Source organism: Salmo salar, chromosome 17 (genome assembly GCF_965601325.2).
Source record: "Salmo salar chromosome 17, fSalSal1, whole genome shotgun sequence".
Lineage (NCBI taxonomy): Eukaryota > Metazoa > Chordata > Actinopteri > Salmoniformes > Salmonidae > Salmo > Salmo salar.
The window spans coordinates 61,149,591-61,162,769 of NC_138307.1; the positions used below are offsets into that span (position 1 = coordinate 61,149,591).

General features: G+C 43.8%; 1 protein-coding gene across 4 annotated transcripts in view; it reads left to right on the forward strand.

Moving 5' to 3' along the window:
- The window catches only part of LOC106576328 (acyl-CoA synthetase short chain family member 3), a 37,727-nt gene that overhangs the window by 11,023 nt on the left and 13,525 nt on the right, over nt 1-13,179 (forward strand). For all 4 annotated transcript variants that reach the window (XR_006760150.2, XM_045699936.2, XM_045699938.2 and 1 more), the window contains one exon: nt 1,745-1,848. Coding sequence is in view for 3 of the 4 variants with exons in the window: in XM_045699936.2 (XP_045555892.2) it covers nt 1,745-1,848 (104 nt within the window). In the remaining variant the exon portion in view is untranslated. The remainder of the gene's footprint in view (nt 1-1,744; nt 1,849-13,179) is intronic.

A 13,179-nucleotide genomic window follows, 5' to 3' on the forward strand; every position in this document is an offset into this window, starting at 1 on the left:
GAAAAGCGGGTTTGGAGCTCTCTGGTGTAGGATTTGCGTCTAGCTCTACCGTTCAACCCACACAGAGGAACAATCACAGCACAATGGAGCAAGCACCAGTTTATAGCCCTTATTAACATAGCCCGGAGCACTAACTCAACGCTCACAGGCAGAGCAGACTCTTACTTATTGGGTGACAAAGTTCATGATTTCAGTCAATAACATTTTCCAGCTTGTAGCACCAGGAAGCTTGGCTTGTGACCGACTCTGCCTGTTTGCTTAACATTTGCAGGATTTATATAATTCGTTATCTGGGATATCAAGGAATATATGTGCGATTGATATACCTTCTCATTGCAAGGTGACACATACAGGTGCACATACACAGCTACACACAGACGCACACACACACACAAGCACATGCACACTAAATGCAATTATGGGGGTGAATGTTTCCTCTCTCATTGTTGTTAATGAGACATAAACTTACCCAGTGGGACTATGTTAGGTATAGTACTGTGGGACTATTGTTGCCTGTCCAAGGCTGAATCTGGGCCTTTGAAGATATGGAGAAATGTGCTTGGCCTTCACCCACCCACTTGCATGAATTACACACAGATCCAACCATCCATGGCTTCCTGTCTCTCCCCTCTCCTCCCAGCATCTGTAGTCAGATTGTTCCAGAGTAGCAGCAGGGAACACAGGGCAAGGTGTCACGGGTGAGATTTACATTTAAATGGCATGCGGTGTAGAATACGGAGCAAAGAGCAGCAGAGTGATTCTCTGGATGTTCTGTAGAGATCTGTGACCCTGCTTCTTCTACCCATTCTCATTCAGATTGCACCAAGACCCTGACCCAGATAACAGACCAATCAGAGGAGGATGGTGGGAGGAGTTATAGGAGGACAGGCTCATTGTTACGACTGGAAGAAAATATACAGTATGGAACGGTTTCCATATGTTTGATGCCGTCCTATTGATTCCATTCCAGCCATTACAATGAGTCCGTCCTCCTATAGCTCCTCCCACCAGCCTCCTCTGAGGCCTATACGAATTAGAATTCCTCGAGTTGTTATGTGTGGCAGGAGGCCATGGAAACTGTATGGCCTCAGACGTTTTGACAGCAAATTAAGTCTTCTCTGCTTTATCAGACCATGTCAAGGTCCCTGAGTGAAGATTACGCATGGCTGTATCTGTATAACAACAGCTAGAGGGAGATTTTTACTCAGATCAACAGGAACAATATGGGCTGTTTTGTGTACACGTTTTTATGCAAGTTTGTCTGAGACTCGTAAGGCAATTATATTCTAATGGGAAAACTCCAGCTTATTGTTCTATTCACCCTGCTGCTGGCACAGCTCACTTTTATATCACTTGAAAACACTTAACCGTAACATTCCTTGGCTGTTAAATAGTTTTTTATGAACTGGGTGGTTCGAACTGTGAATGCTGATTGGCTGAAGCTGTAGACCGTATACCATGGGTATCAAAAAACATTTATTTTTACTGTTCTAATTACATTGGTAACCAGTTTATATTAGCAGTAAGGCACCTTGGGGGTTTGTGGTATATGGCCAATATACCACGACTAAGGGCTGTATCCAGGCACTCTGTCTTGCGTCGTACATAAGAACAGCCCTTAGCCATGGTATATTGGCCATCTACCACACCTCTCTCAGGCCTTATTGCTTCATTATAGATCTGCCACTACTCTTGTTACACTGTCCTGGCCTATAGAGCTTGACTGTTCTCTCTGAAAATCCAGATTGAAGAGCCTTTTCTTGGCTGGAGAGCGCTGTGACGTGGAGACTCTGAACTGGGCCAAACGGAGCTTTGGGGTGCCTGTACTGGACCACTGGTGGCAGACTGGTAAGACTTTCATTCGCTACTGGAACATCCATAATGGACACTACATGTTACACTAGGACGATGGTTTGTTTTCTTGATACCGGCTGTGATATTACATCTGACCCAACAACTCCCCTATATCTCATTTAAAGGTTCAGAATGAAAGAATAGTTTTAACAAGTTATAAATGCAGGAGTCGATTCTCTGAGCACCTTTTGAGAATTGTAATCTATTATAGTTTTAGTCTATTTTAGGGGTGTACTCTGAAATTGTCAATGTGAGTGAATATTTATTGCAGTCTTGGTAGTATTTTATCAGCCCCTTGACATTAATTCGGCCTTGAGAAGGTGTAACAAATAGCCATATCTCCACAGTATAACTCTTCCTTGAAAGCCATTTGCAGGGATTAAGTGCATGGACTATGCTCCCGATTTAATTCATCCTTCGCACTTATACTGTATACGGAGCACCAGAGGAAATGGCATTTCTTTCACTAAGTGCCGTGCTAAGAAGAGGAATTAGCCCACAAGGATTTGGGGCTGCTCTGCAATGGTCCTAGAGTGCCCTAAGGCTTTCACTATGCTCCCACAGCCACCCAATTAATATAATCAGCTTCTCAATCTAACCTCATTAATACTAGTCCTTTCAAAGCAGTTCACAGTTCATCATTCATAGACCATGTGCTGTGGTCTAGTAGCTCTACAATGGATAATGAGGGGAAGTTCTCTTTGTTGGTGAAAGTGTGTGATTCGTTTTGTATATAATACCTCCCAATTGACCTATCATCCATCATCACTGTTGTCTATATTGGTGATGAGATGTGTAATTTGGGTCTAGAGTGCAAGGCTATACTGCATTGTGTTACCCTGTTTCCCCTGTCACATTGGAATGACTTTAGAGTCGCTAAGAGCCTATTAGCCACTTGGTGGGTGATTCCAGCCCATGTTCCAGGCAGCGAGCCATCGTACAAATATCCCTCTCTCCCTCGGCTCGATTACCCCCAGTCCCACGAAACAGTGATAAATGTGGTAGAGAAGGCGGCATGAGAAAGGCATTGGATGCCTTGTACGTTTAAAAAAAAATATATATATTCCGCGTGCCTGACAGGGAATTGATCGAGGAAGAGCAGACATCTCTATGTTAAATATGGTATAAAATAAAAAGACATGGACCCTGATAATGTACGGGTGAGAAAGAATCCACCTAACACTGTCTTGGATCTCAGCCCAGATGAGCCTGTTTGGGGAGATGACTCTTTCTCTCCCAGACCTCCCTGGAAATGGGTGTTGTTAACTCAGCAGCAGTAACCCGCAGGAGTTACCACATAAAACAGGGCTTTTGGTGTTTTACTGAGTCATCCACTGTTAGTTATCATGAGCCAATGTGCCACAGTGCAACAGCTCCAGTTGATACACTATACAGTATGAGCCTTCCTTCGTCTTTTCAGATGACCATTACGTTGCTTTGGTTTTCTCAAAAGCCTATATATACACTGAGTATACCAAACATGAGGAATACCTTTCTAACATTGAGTTGCACCTAAACTGTGGCGGTCATTCAATTTCATCAACCGGTGATTGTCAAGCAAATAACTGCCGGTCTCACGGTAATTGACCGTTAATTAAAATAAATTGTCAAGGCTCAGGCAGAGGTCAGTAGTCCAGAGCAGAGTCCGAAAGGTACAGAACGGCAGGCAGGCATCAGGGTCAGGGCAGGCAGAGGTCTGTTGCCAGTTCGTTTTGTTTCGTCAAGCCTACCAGCGGTTTTCCCCGTGCTCCTGTCTGTCTCTAGTTCCTGTTTTCCAGTTTTCCCGGTTTTTGACCATTCTGCCTGCCCTGACCCTGATGCTAGCCTGCCGTTCTGTACCTTGTTATACCACCCTGGATTACTGACCTCTGCCTGCCCTGACCCTGATGCCTGCCTGCCGTTCTGTACCTTGTTATACCACCCTGGATTACTGACCTCTGCCTGCCCTGACCCTGATGCCTGCCTGTTGTTCTGTACCTTGTTATACCACCCTGGATTACTGACCTCTGCCTGCCCTGACCCTGATGCCTGCCTGTCGTTCTGTACCTTGTTATACCACCCTGGATTACTGACCTCTGCCTGCCCTGACCCTGATGCTTGCCTGTCGTTCTGTACCTTGTTATACCACCCTGGATTACTGACCTCTGCCTGCCCTGACCCTGATGCTTGCCTGCCGTTCTGTACCTTGTTATACCACCCTGGATTACTGACCTCTGCCTGCCCTGACCCTGATGCCTGCCTGCCGTTCTGTACCTTTCGGACTCTGCTCTGGACTACTGACCTCTGCCTGAGCCTTGACAATTTATTTTAATTAACGGTCAATTACCGTGAGACCGGCAGTTATTTGCTTGACAATCACCGGTTGATGAAATTGAATGACCGCCACAGTTTAGGTGCAACTCAATGTTAGAAAGGTATTCCTCATGTTTGGTATACTCAGTGTATATATAGGCTTTTGAGAAAACCAAAGCAACGTAATGGTCATCTGAAAAGACGAAGGAAGGCTCATATTGTATAAGTTCACTGGGAATAATGGGGAAGATGGGCGACACCTGGAGGGGGGTAGAGACAATCACAAAGACAGGTGAAACAGATACGCTGTGACAAACACATTTAGCATCTCCTGGCTTTCATGCATAGCCTACAAGCCACTGATGTAGACCTTTGGAACATCTACATTTCAAAAAAGTTTAACATCCATTTAATATAGCCTACACCTTCACAATAAATGCATTATTTATTTTAGACCAGTCTAAAGAAACACGATATTAAGAAAATGTAGTCTATTTCAGAAGAACAGGATATCATACTCTAAGTTGTCTTTATGTTAGGTCCTGATCTGGCTATGCCATATGGCTGTGGGCTACACTAGTTCATTTAGCAGACAAGATTTGCTTAGAATTCCGTGGTATTATTTCATAGTATAAAAAATACAATTGAACAAAGCTGAATAAAATAGAATGGATATTTTCTCCAAACAATTTAAGGTAGTGCGCACATGCGGCTATTCTGTGCTGAGCGATTAGCAAAGAAACAGGTACTTCTATATGCTTAATTTAGAGTTATTTATGTAACTTTAGTTGTGATACAAATGTTGTGCCATAGGTTCTGATTTTTAATACATTCTAAGGCTGCATGATGTGACTAATGATGATTTCAAAAGAATTGCATGGAAGGCATGATCTCTGCTTTGTTTTTTGTGCAGGCTGTACACACTTCATCAGTCTCTCATTCACAAGTTGACAAACACTTGATAATGCCTTGAATTTCCCAGCTGCATCCCCTTTGTGTGGCCGTAATGCCCCCTAAAAAAATCCATGACTTTTGTGGCCAGTAGCCATTGTGCCCTTGCCGAAGCACCTCTCACTCACATGGCTATAATGTGATCGGGTCTTTCTCACCTGCTACAAGCAAGCGTCCCACCTACTCAACAGCCAGTGGAATCCCGTGGCGCGATATTCAAATACCTTAGAAATGCTATTACTTCAATTTCTCAAACATATGACTATTTTACACCATTTTAAAGACAAGACTCTCGTTAATCTAACCACACTGTCCGATTTCAAAAAGGCTTTACAACGAAAGCAAAACATTAGATTATGTCAGCAGAGTACCCAGCCAGAAATAATCAGACACCCATTTTTCAAGCTAGCATATAATGTCACAAAAACCAAAACCACAGCTAAATGCAGCACTAACCTTTGATGATCTTCATCAGATGACACTCCTAGGACATTATGTTATACAATACATACATGTTTTGTTCAATCAAGTTCATATTTCTATCAAAAACCAGCTTTTTACATTAGCATGTGACTAGCATTCCCACCGAACACTTCCGGTGAATTTACTAAATTACTCACGATAAACGTTCACAAAAAACATAACAATTATTTTAAGAATTATAGATACAGAACTCCTTTATGCAATCGCTATGTCCGATTTTAAAATAGCTTTTCGGTGAAAGCACATTAAATCGGGTACGATTTTTATCCGGCCGTGCAAATACTGCCCCCTATCCCCAACAGGTTAAGACAGACACATCGGGGACGCAACTGCGTGCGTCCTTATCCAATTCCGAGGCGCATATTGAAGATATTGGAGGAACTGTCCACATTTACTTTTCATCAGCCAACATGAGTAGGCCTAACGAACAGCAAAAGCACTAGCCTATGTCAATCTACTATCACCCATAGTACAAAAGTTGACCTATTCTGTGCAATAAATACTCTGGGACAATTGCGGGATGCTATAAATTAATACAACCACTAGCATCAACAAAAACTGTTTTAAGCAATGAGCTTCACACAACAAATGTTTAGCTTAAAATGTTGATAAACTATTAGGCTATTTCTTCACATTATGAGCTCAGTAATGCGCACACGGCAGTAGGCTATAAGCGCAAATGTTTCATTAGCGGAAAGATACCATTCTCAAAAGTGACCACAAATGCGTTTTGTGCATGTAATGCTTTTATTATAAAGGTGCATTTTTATAGTGAAAATATTATTCCGCAAACTTGAAACTCACGTGCTGCGTATGTCGTCAGTTAAGCTCTACACCCGTTGTAAAGCGGATTAACGAGCTTCACTTTAAGAAGTTATTTGGCCACTTTAGTTGTGATACAATCCTTATCAAAACATATAGGTCTATGGGCTAGGCTACATGAGGTGTGGGACTATGATTTGAAAAAGACGCAAAAAAACGCATGCACTGTTTTTTGCCTTACGCTGGGCTTCATTCACAAGTGATAACATATGCATATATAATTCATTCACACTTTACATATACTAAATAATATATGTGTGACATTTGTTTTGATTTAGAATGGACCATTATCATGCACCTGTATCGAAACAGGGGCAGCGGAAAAAAATACATGTCATCTATGCACTTAAATAGCGAATGGAAGACGCTTTTCCTGTGGATCATTTTCATGCCAGCCAGGTAGGCTACACTCCTGTTGTAAAGAGTGCTTCATTTTAGGAAAGTTGAGAAATAAATATAGTTGGCCGAGCCTATAGAAAGCTGTTGGGATCCTCCTCTTTGTAATAGAGGCCATCACTCTGCTTTCTCACGCAATTACATAGCCTATAGAAATATTGGCAACATGAGCTCATGGGCCCTCTTGAAGTGTTTGATTAAACTTTTGATCACATTTGCATATATGTCAGAGTGATTCGAGGGACAATAGAATGCTGAGTACCAGGCAGTTAACAAGTTTGGTAGGCTACTAATGACCATCAGCAGCATCAGAGCCTAATCAGCGTGACTAAACGGTCACATGGAATTTGACTGCTATCATGACTTGTGACCGCCGGTCTGGCAGTAATACGGTCACCATAACAGCCCTAGTTGCATCCCCTTTTGCCCTCAGAACGGCCTTAATTATTCGGGTCATGGACTCTACAAGGTCTCAAAAGCGTTCCACTGGGATGCTGGCCCATGTTGACTCCAATGCTTCCCACAGTTGTGTCAAGTTGGCTGGATGTCCTTTGAGTGATGGACCATTTTAGATACACATGGGAAACTGTTGAGCCTGGAAAGAAACAGCAGCGTTCCAGTTCTTGACACAAACCGGTGCGCCTGGTACCTACTACCATACCACATTCAAAGGCACTTAAATATTTTGTGTTGCCCATTCACCCTCTGAATGACATAAACAATCCAATCCAACTCGATTGTCTCAAGGCTTGAAAATCCTTCTTTAACCTGTCTCCCCCCATTCATCTACACTGATTGAAGTGTATTTAACAAGTGCCATCAATAAGGGATTATAGCTTTCACCTCGATTCACCTGGTCAGTCTGTCATGGAAAGAGCAGGTGTTCTTAATGTTTGGTATCGTCAGTGTATATGGAAACCTGTAGCAGTGCATCGTTTTGCCTGAAATCGATGGTGCTTTGCCCCAGAGTTAAGGTCAATTCCATTTAAATTCCAGTTGATATCCGAAGAATTTAAATGCAGCTGGTGAACTGGAAAAACAGAGGAAATGTGACCAATTGAACCTCAGTTAATTCCACTAGCGCTAACAGAGTTGAAATGGAATTGACTCCTCTCTTTGATTCCACTCTCCTCATATTTCACTGATCAGTCATGAGTGCTGTTTTAGCAGGCACGCCACACAGGCCTTATTATGTAAGGCTTTTTGGCAAGGGTGTAAATCTGCTCTGAGGGGCCAATGGGGGATGAGGGGGGATGAGTGATTGACATCCCAGCGTGTGGCCCTGACACACACACACACACACACACACACACACACACACACACACACACACACACACACACACACACACACACACACACACACACACACACACACACACACACACAGTTTCCACAGTGAGCAGATAGATCAAAGACTGCCTCCTACTGGTTGGCTGGTACAGTGTGATCTGAACGGCCAGATGCTACACAGGCCCCCCCCCGCACACATCGCCACACACACACACGAATACAAACACATATCGCCCCCCCCCCACACACACACACACACACACACACACACACACACACACACACACACACACAGTTCAGATGAGTGTAAAGCCACTGACTGTCTCGGTACTGTCTCCTCTTGTGCTCTTCCTGTTTGCAGGAGAGTCTCAGAGCCTGTCCAGCACGGATCTCAGAGGATGGGTTTATGAGACATCTTTCAGTCTGGATGTCTCTTCAAAAGACTCCTTCCTTCCCCAGCTTGTCCTTTGTGTCTAGCTCATCCATTCTCTTTGTGTATGTGTGTCTGTGTGTGTGTGTCCGCACCCAGTTCCTTTCTGGCTCTTTAACTCTCCTAGGAGGTGGTTCTTCTCCATGGTTGTGGTGTTGATGTGAGGTTTATCAGAGACGACAGGCTGATTCTCAGAGCATATCCTTGGTGCTCTCTCTGTCAGTCCTAGCCCTGAGGGGTATGATAGGATTCCTTCACACTGTCCGCCTATGGTTCGCTGAAGTTCAGTCAAACCTCAGACTGCTGATAGATTGAGTTGGAATAATAACCCTGGCACCTTCCCAGCTTCTCTGTGGTGCTAGTGCAGTCCAGACCAGGGAGCTTCATCTACTGCAGGCTGTGTGATTGGCGGCAGCACTAACCTCAAAGCCATTACTGGGAATAAAGGCCTGCAGTTCTCAACCTGTTCACTGGAGAGTAGAGGAGTCTGTCTCTGACAATAACCAAAAGTCCCCTCTCACCCTGGGCTCAGGGGGGGCTGTGGGTGTGTGTGTGAGACAGAATAGACAGAACTCAGACAGACTCAATATGTTAAAGAGACCATAATGAATGTGAGCAGTCTGTGTTATTGTGAGAGATGAGGAAGGTGCAGGCATGTTCTGTTCTCCATTGTCACACAAGCCTTCTAGAGCATCAGAGTTTCTGTCAGAGGTTTAGAAATGTGCCCCAAACTTTGGGCTAAAACATTTCCCTTTATATTGACAGCTGGAAAATGAAACCTCTGCAGTGATTTCATTTTGATTCGGGGAGAAGGCATGCATAATTAAGTCCTGTGGAAGAACCTGATAGGCTGTGGCAGTACGTTTCTGATTTCTCCCTCCTGTACTGGATTAAGTCACATGTCATCTAAGGATTTCAGCACACTGTGCTTCAACCTCTCTGTGACAGGTGATCCATCAAACCCATTTATCAGCCCCAGTCTTGTCTTCTCACGAGAAGAGGAAGGCGAACTGCACTGATGGCAAAATCCTAACTATGGTGCAGGTTGACATTGGCTTGCAGCCTAGGGTTCTGGAGAGGATTGTACATTTTAATGCATAATGTTCTTGCAGTAATCCCGAGATCACTGAAAAAACACATTATTTAAGAAACAACACAGTTATTGGTATTATTCCAAACATGTTACTTTTGAAACGTTTGGGTGGGTCCTCACAAATCTAAGTTTAAGACATTCTCGGAAATCAAAGTACAACTCCTTTGGAATGCATTCCATAGACAGTTGTTTGTTGAATAAACCATCACACACTTCCACTTATTTATAAAGAATGTAAGATGCCTGTAAAGATTTGTCCTTCAAATGCAGTCATGCAGTCTCCATCCAGGGGCTTTACTGTTGAGCCTACCCAGGCTGATCTACTAGCTCCCTGCAAAATGGATACAAATTGAACAAAATCAATTACTCTTAGGTTTTTCACAAATCATTCCACAACACGCCCTGTAATCTCTTTCCAATGTAATATTCAGCAAAGGAAAGCTGAAATCGATGGCATGAAAATCAGCAGGAATGAAGGCTCAGAGAGATGGAGATTTTAAAGGCGGGTGGGCGATGTGTGGTAATCTGAATTAGAAGTCAACACAAAGAGAGGCTGTCTGACCCATAGAGATCCTATTAAATTAAGATATAATTCTGTGGTCTGACCACTTTCAGACCACTGATCTAGAGTCAGTATTGAGGTGGTGGAAGATGATCTGAATGGAAGAGGCTGTCTGCCAGATCACTGATCTAGAATCAGAGTGAAATAGTATTCAAAGAATTCATGCTCTGTAAAGGCCGCCTGCCTTCCATCTGAGAAAATGAAATGTTTCACAGCTTGAAAGCAGCAGTCCCTGGTCATTTCCTGGGCTTCTCTCTACCCTGGAGCAAACCTAGTGAAGTTATGTACCACTGCTGTGTGTCAAACTGTATCATCACAGAGAGCCAGGGGCAGTGTCTCTGCCTCGCCTTGACCACCCAGGGAACTCCTCACATGTACTGTGGGCCCTGGGTTTCAAACAGTAGGAACTCACAGTGGAACTACTGTAGGAGGCCGTGTTGTTTGTAATGAAATGACAGACAGAGTAGATATGAGTAGAGAGGCTTCAGTACAGTCGTGGATACAAGTGTTCCTTTCCTCCTTCAGCCTTCAAAGAACTGTAAATTAGTTTTTACAAAGGGGCAGGTGTTCTGAGCAGCATTCTCTCTCGTCTGTCACTGCAGGAGTGTTGCGTCTACTGAACAGCGATAATAAGTGTGAGAAATATGTTCCTCTTAATTGTGTTTGATCAAAATGGCACGGCACATCAACAGTTCGCTTCAAACTCTTCTACTAAATGATGCCTCTGATTAGTCTCAGCTAAATGTGTCTAACTTGTCAGTGATCTCATATGAACAGCATATTTCAATTATGTCAACAAGCTTACAGGCAGAGTTTGACTGATTGACCAATTTGGCTTTGAATTTGTTTTTTTTGTGTGTTTTTTTTCTTCCAAAATCAAAAGTCATTTTGCAGGGCAAGTGGCTAAGATGACTTTACTGATATAAAGTAGAAGTGATTTGTGCACTCGTTACTGTCATGTACACTCAGACACACACGCTGTCAGCTGATTCGCTGATACATTTTGCGTTTCAATCATTCTCGCTCTCTTTCACTCTCCCCTCTCTATCGCCCCTATCAAGAGTATTCACTCTGTCTCCATTTCTGTTACTTCACAGACAGTCACATCTTTTAACTTCAGCCAGACACCCACAGCAGTCTCTGACCCCCACCCCTTTATCCAAATCTGTCTGAATACTGGCTCATTTTCCCCTATCTATGCAGAAAGAAAACAGAGAAAATGTCTGCTATTTTGAAGCCTGATAATAATCTGTGTCGCTATTTTAAGACCCAAGTGCCTGGGGTTGGAGGGACGGCTGATGATGAAGGTTGCTGATGTCGTCAGTGTTGCCGGGCAACCAGAATATTTCCAGTTGGCAGGGTTTGGCTCACCAGGGTGAAGTGGCTGATGGGAGGCAGCGACTAGAGACGCAGGGAGGGCAGGCGGCTGGGTCTCTGTCCCCCCTCTGTCCAGCCCCTGTAGCCCAAGCTCCAGCCCAGGGACATGACCAGCTAAAGGTTATTTCCTTTTAAGCTCTGTCTCAGTACAAAGGTTCATTGTAACATTGGTGAACATTGGTGAAATATGTCTAGGAGCAGAACACAAGACGTCTGTTCTCTGATAGGAAGACACATTTGGTAATCATCACACAGAGAGGGGGAACAGAAGCTGAACAATTAAGTACTAGACTGTGATATTACGCAAATGGGTGCATAATGAATTGCAATTAAATAAACCTTTGTGAGGCTGTAAATGAAAGTGCAGTTAGAAACAGGATCCTACGTTTTGCAGCAAATGAGGTTTAGAAATAATGACTTTCCTTTACAACTACGGTGTTTCTTTCTCGATCTCATTCTGACTGTAGAGTTAGAGAGTTTATTCTCCTGGCCAGTCCTGTCTATGGGTCAATGCCACCATGTGTTCACACAGCCTCCTCTAAGCAGCCTCCTCACCAACATGAAAACCAGTAGCTTTGTACTTGGCATTTGAGGCTCTAAATTCCAACATGATTAATGCACCAGAGAGTCAGGAAGTTAAGAGGAAACCTTAACTACACAGCTTAACGCTTATTATGGATGGCGACGTAACTTCACTGCATTTCCAGTGGACGCAACCTCAAGTAACTGCATGGGTATGGGACTTGAAGTTTGTTAACATGTTTCACCTCCCAACAGGGCCTAGGTTAGTGGCAGTATCTCCTCCCATGTTATGGTTATGCTACAAGGGTAACGTACAGCTATGGTGTAATGGACACCTACTTGGTCCCCTTATCTAAAGCTATAAGACTACATCCCATTACCAGATAATTCAAAGGATTGCAGCCAAATAAAAATACCTAATGTGTACATTGTTTACCCTACTACCCAGATACACATTACATACACAATCTATTTTCAGATGAACGCCCTTCCTTTGGCCAACCTTTCCTTGTTTTCTGTGCCCACCTGTGGATTTGTGTGGCGTGTCACTCATTACCATATGGCTCCCGTCCCACAGACTGGCTCATTAAGAGGCTCGTGGTAGGCGAGGCCGCAAGCGTAATTACAGCCTGGCTCTCCTCCGAGACTGTGTGTGTGTGTGTGTGTGTGTGTGTGTGTGTGTGTGTGTGTGTGTGTGTGTGTGTGTGTGTGTGTGTGTGTGTGTGTGTGTGTGTGTGTGTGTGTGTGTGTGTGTGTGTGTGTGTGTGTGTGTGTGTGTGTGTGTTAGCCTCTCACTAGAGGCTGCCAGTGTCATTTGCTCCTCAAGCAGAGTGGTTTTCTGTCGGCTGTTAGCTAGCTCTGCCTTGTTTAAACTCCATGGGCCCGTAAAGCTGGTGTTTCTTATTACAGAGGTCATTTTGTAATGAGAAAATGTGTATGCGTGAACATTCCACTGTGGGTTTGAGGGAGAGGAATTTGAGATGCTATTAGAGCAGGTGTGACGGCAGTTTCCCTTTCTACTCCTCTACCTGTTCATCTGCGTACGTAAGTTTGTGCATGTCTGTCACATGCCTGTGTGATCCAGAACTGAGCAGCAGCTGTGACC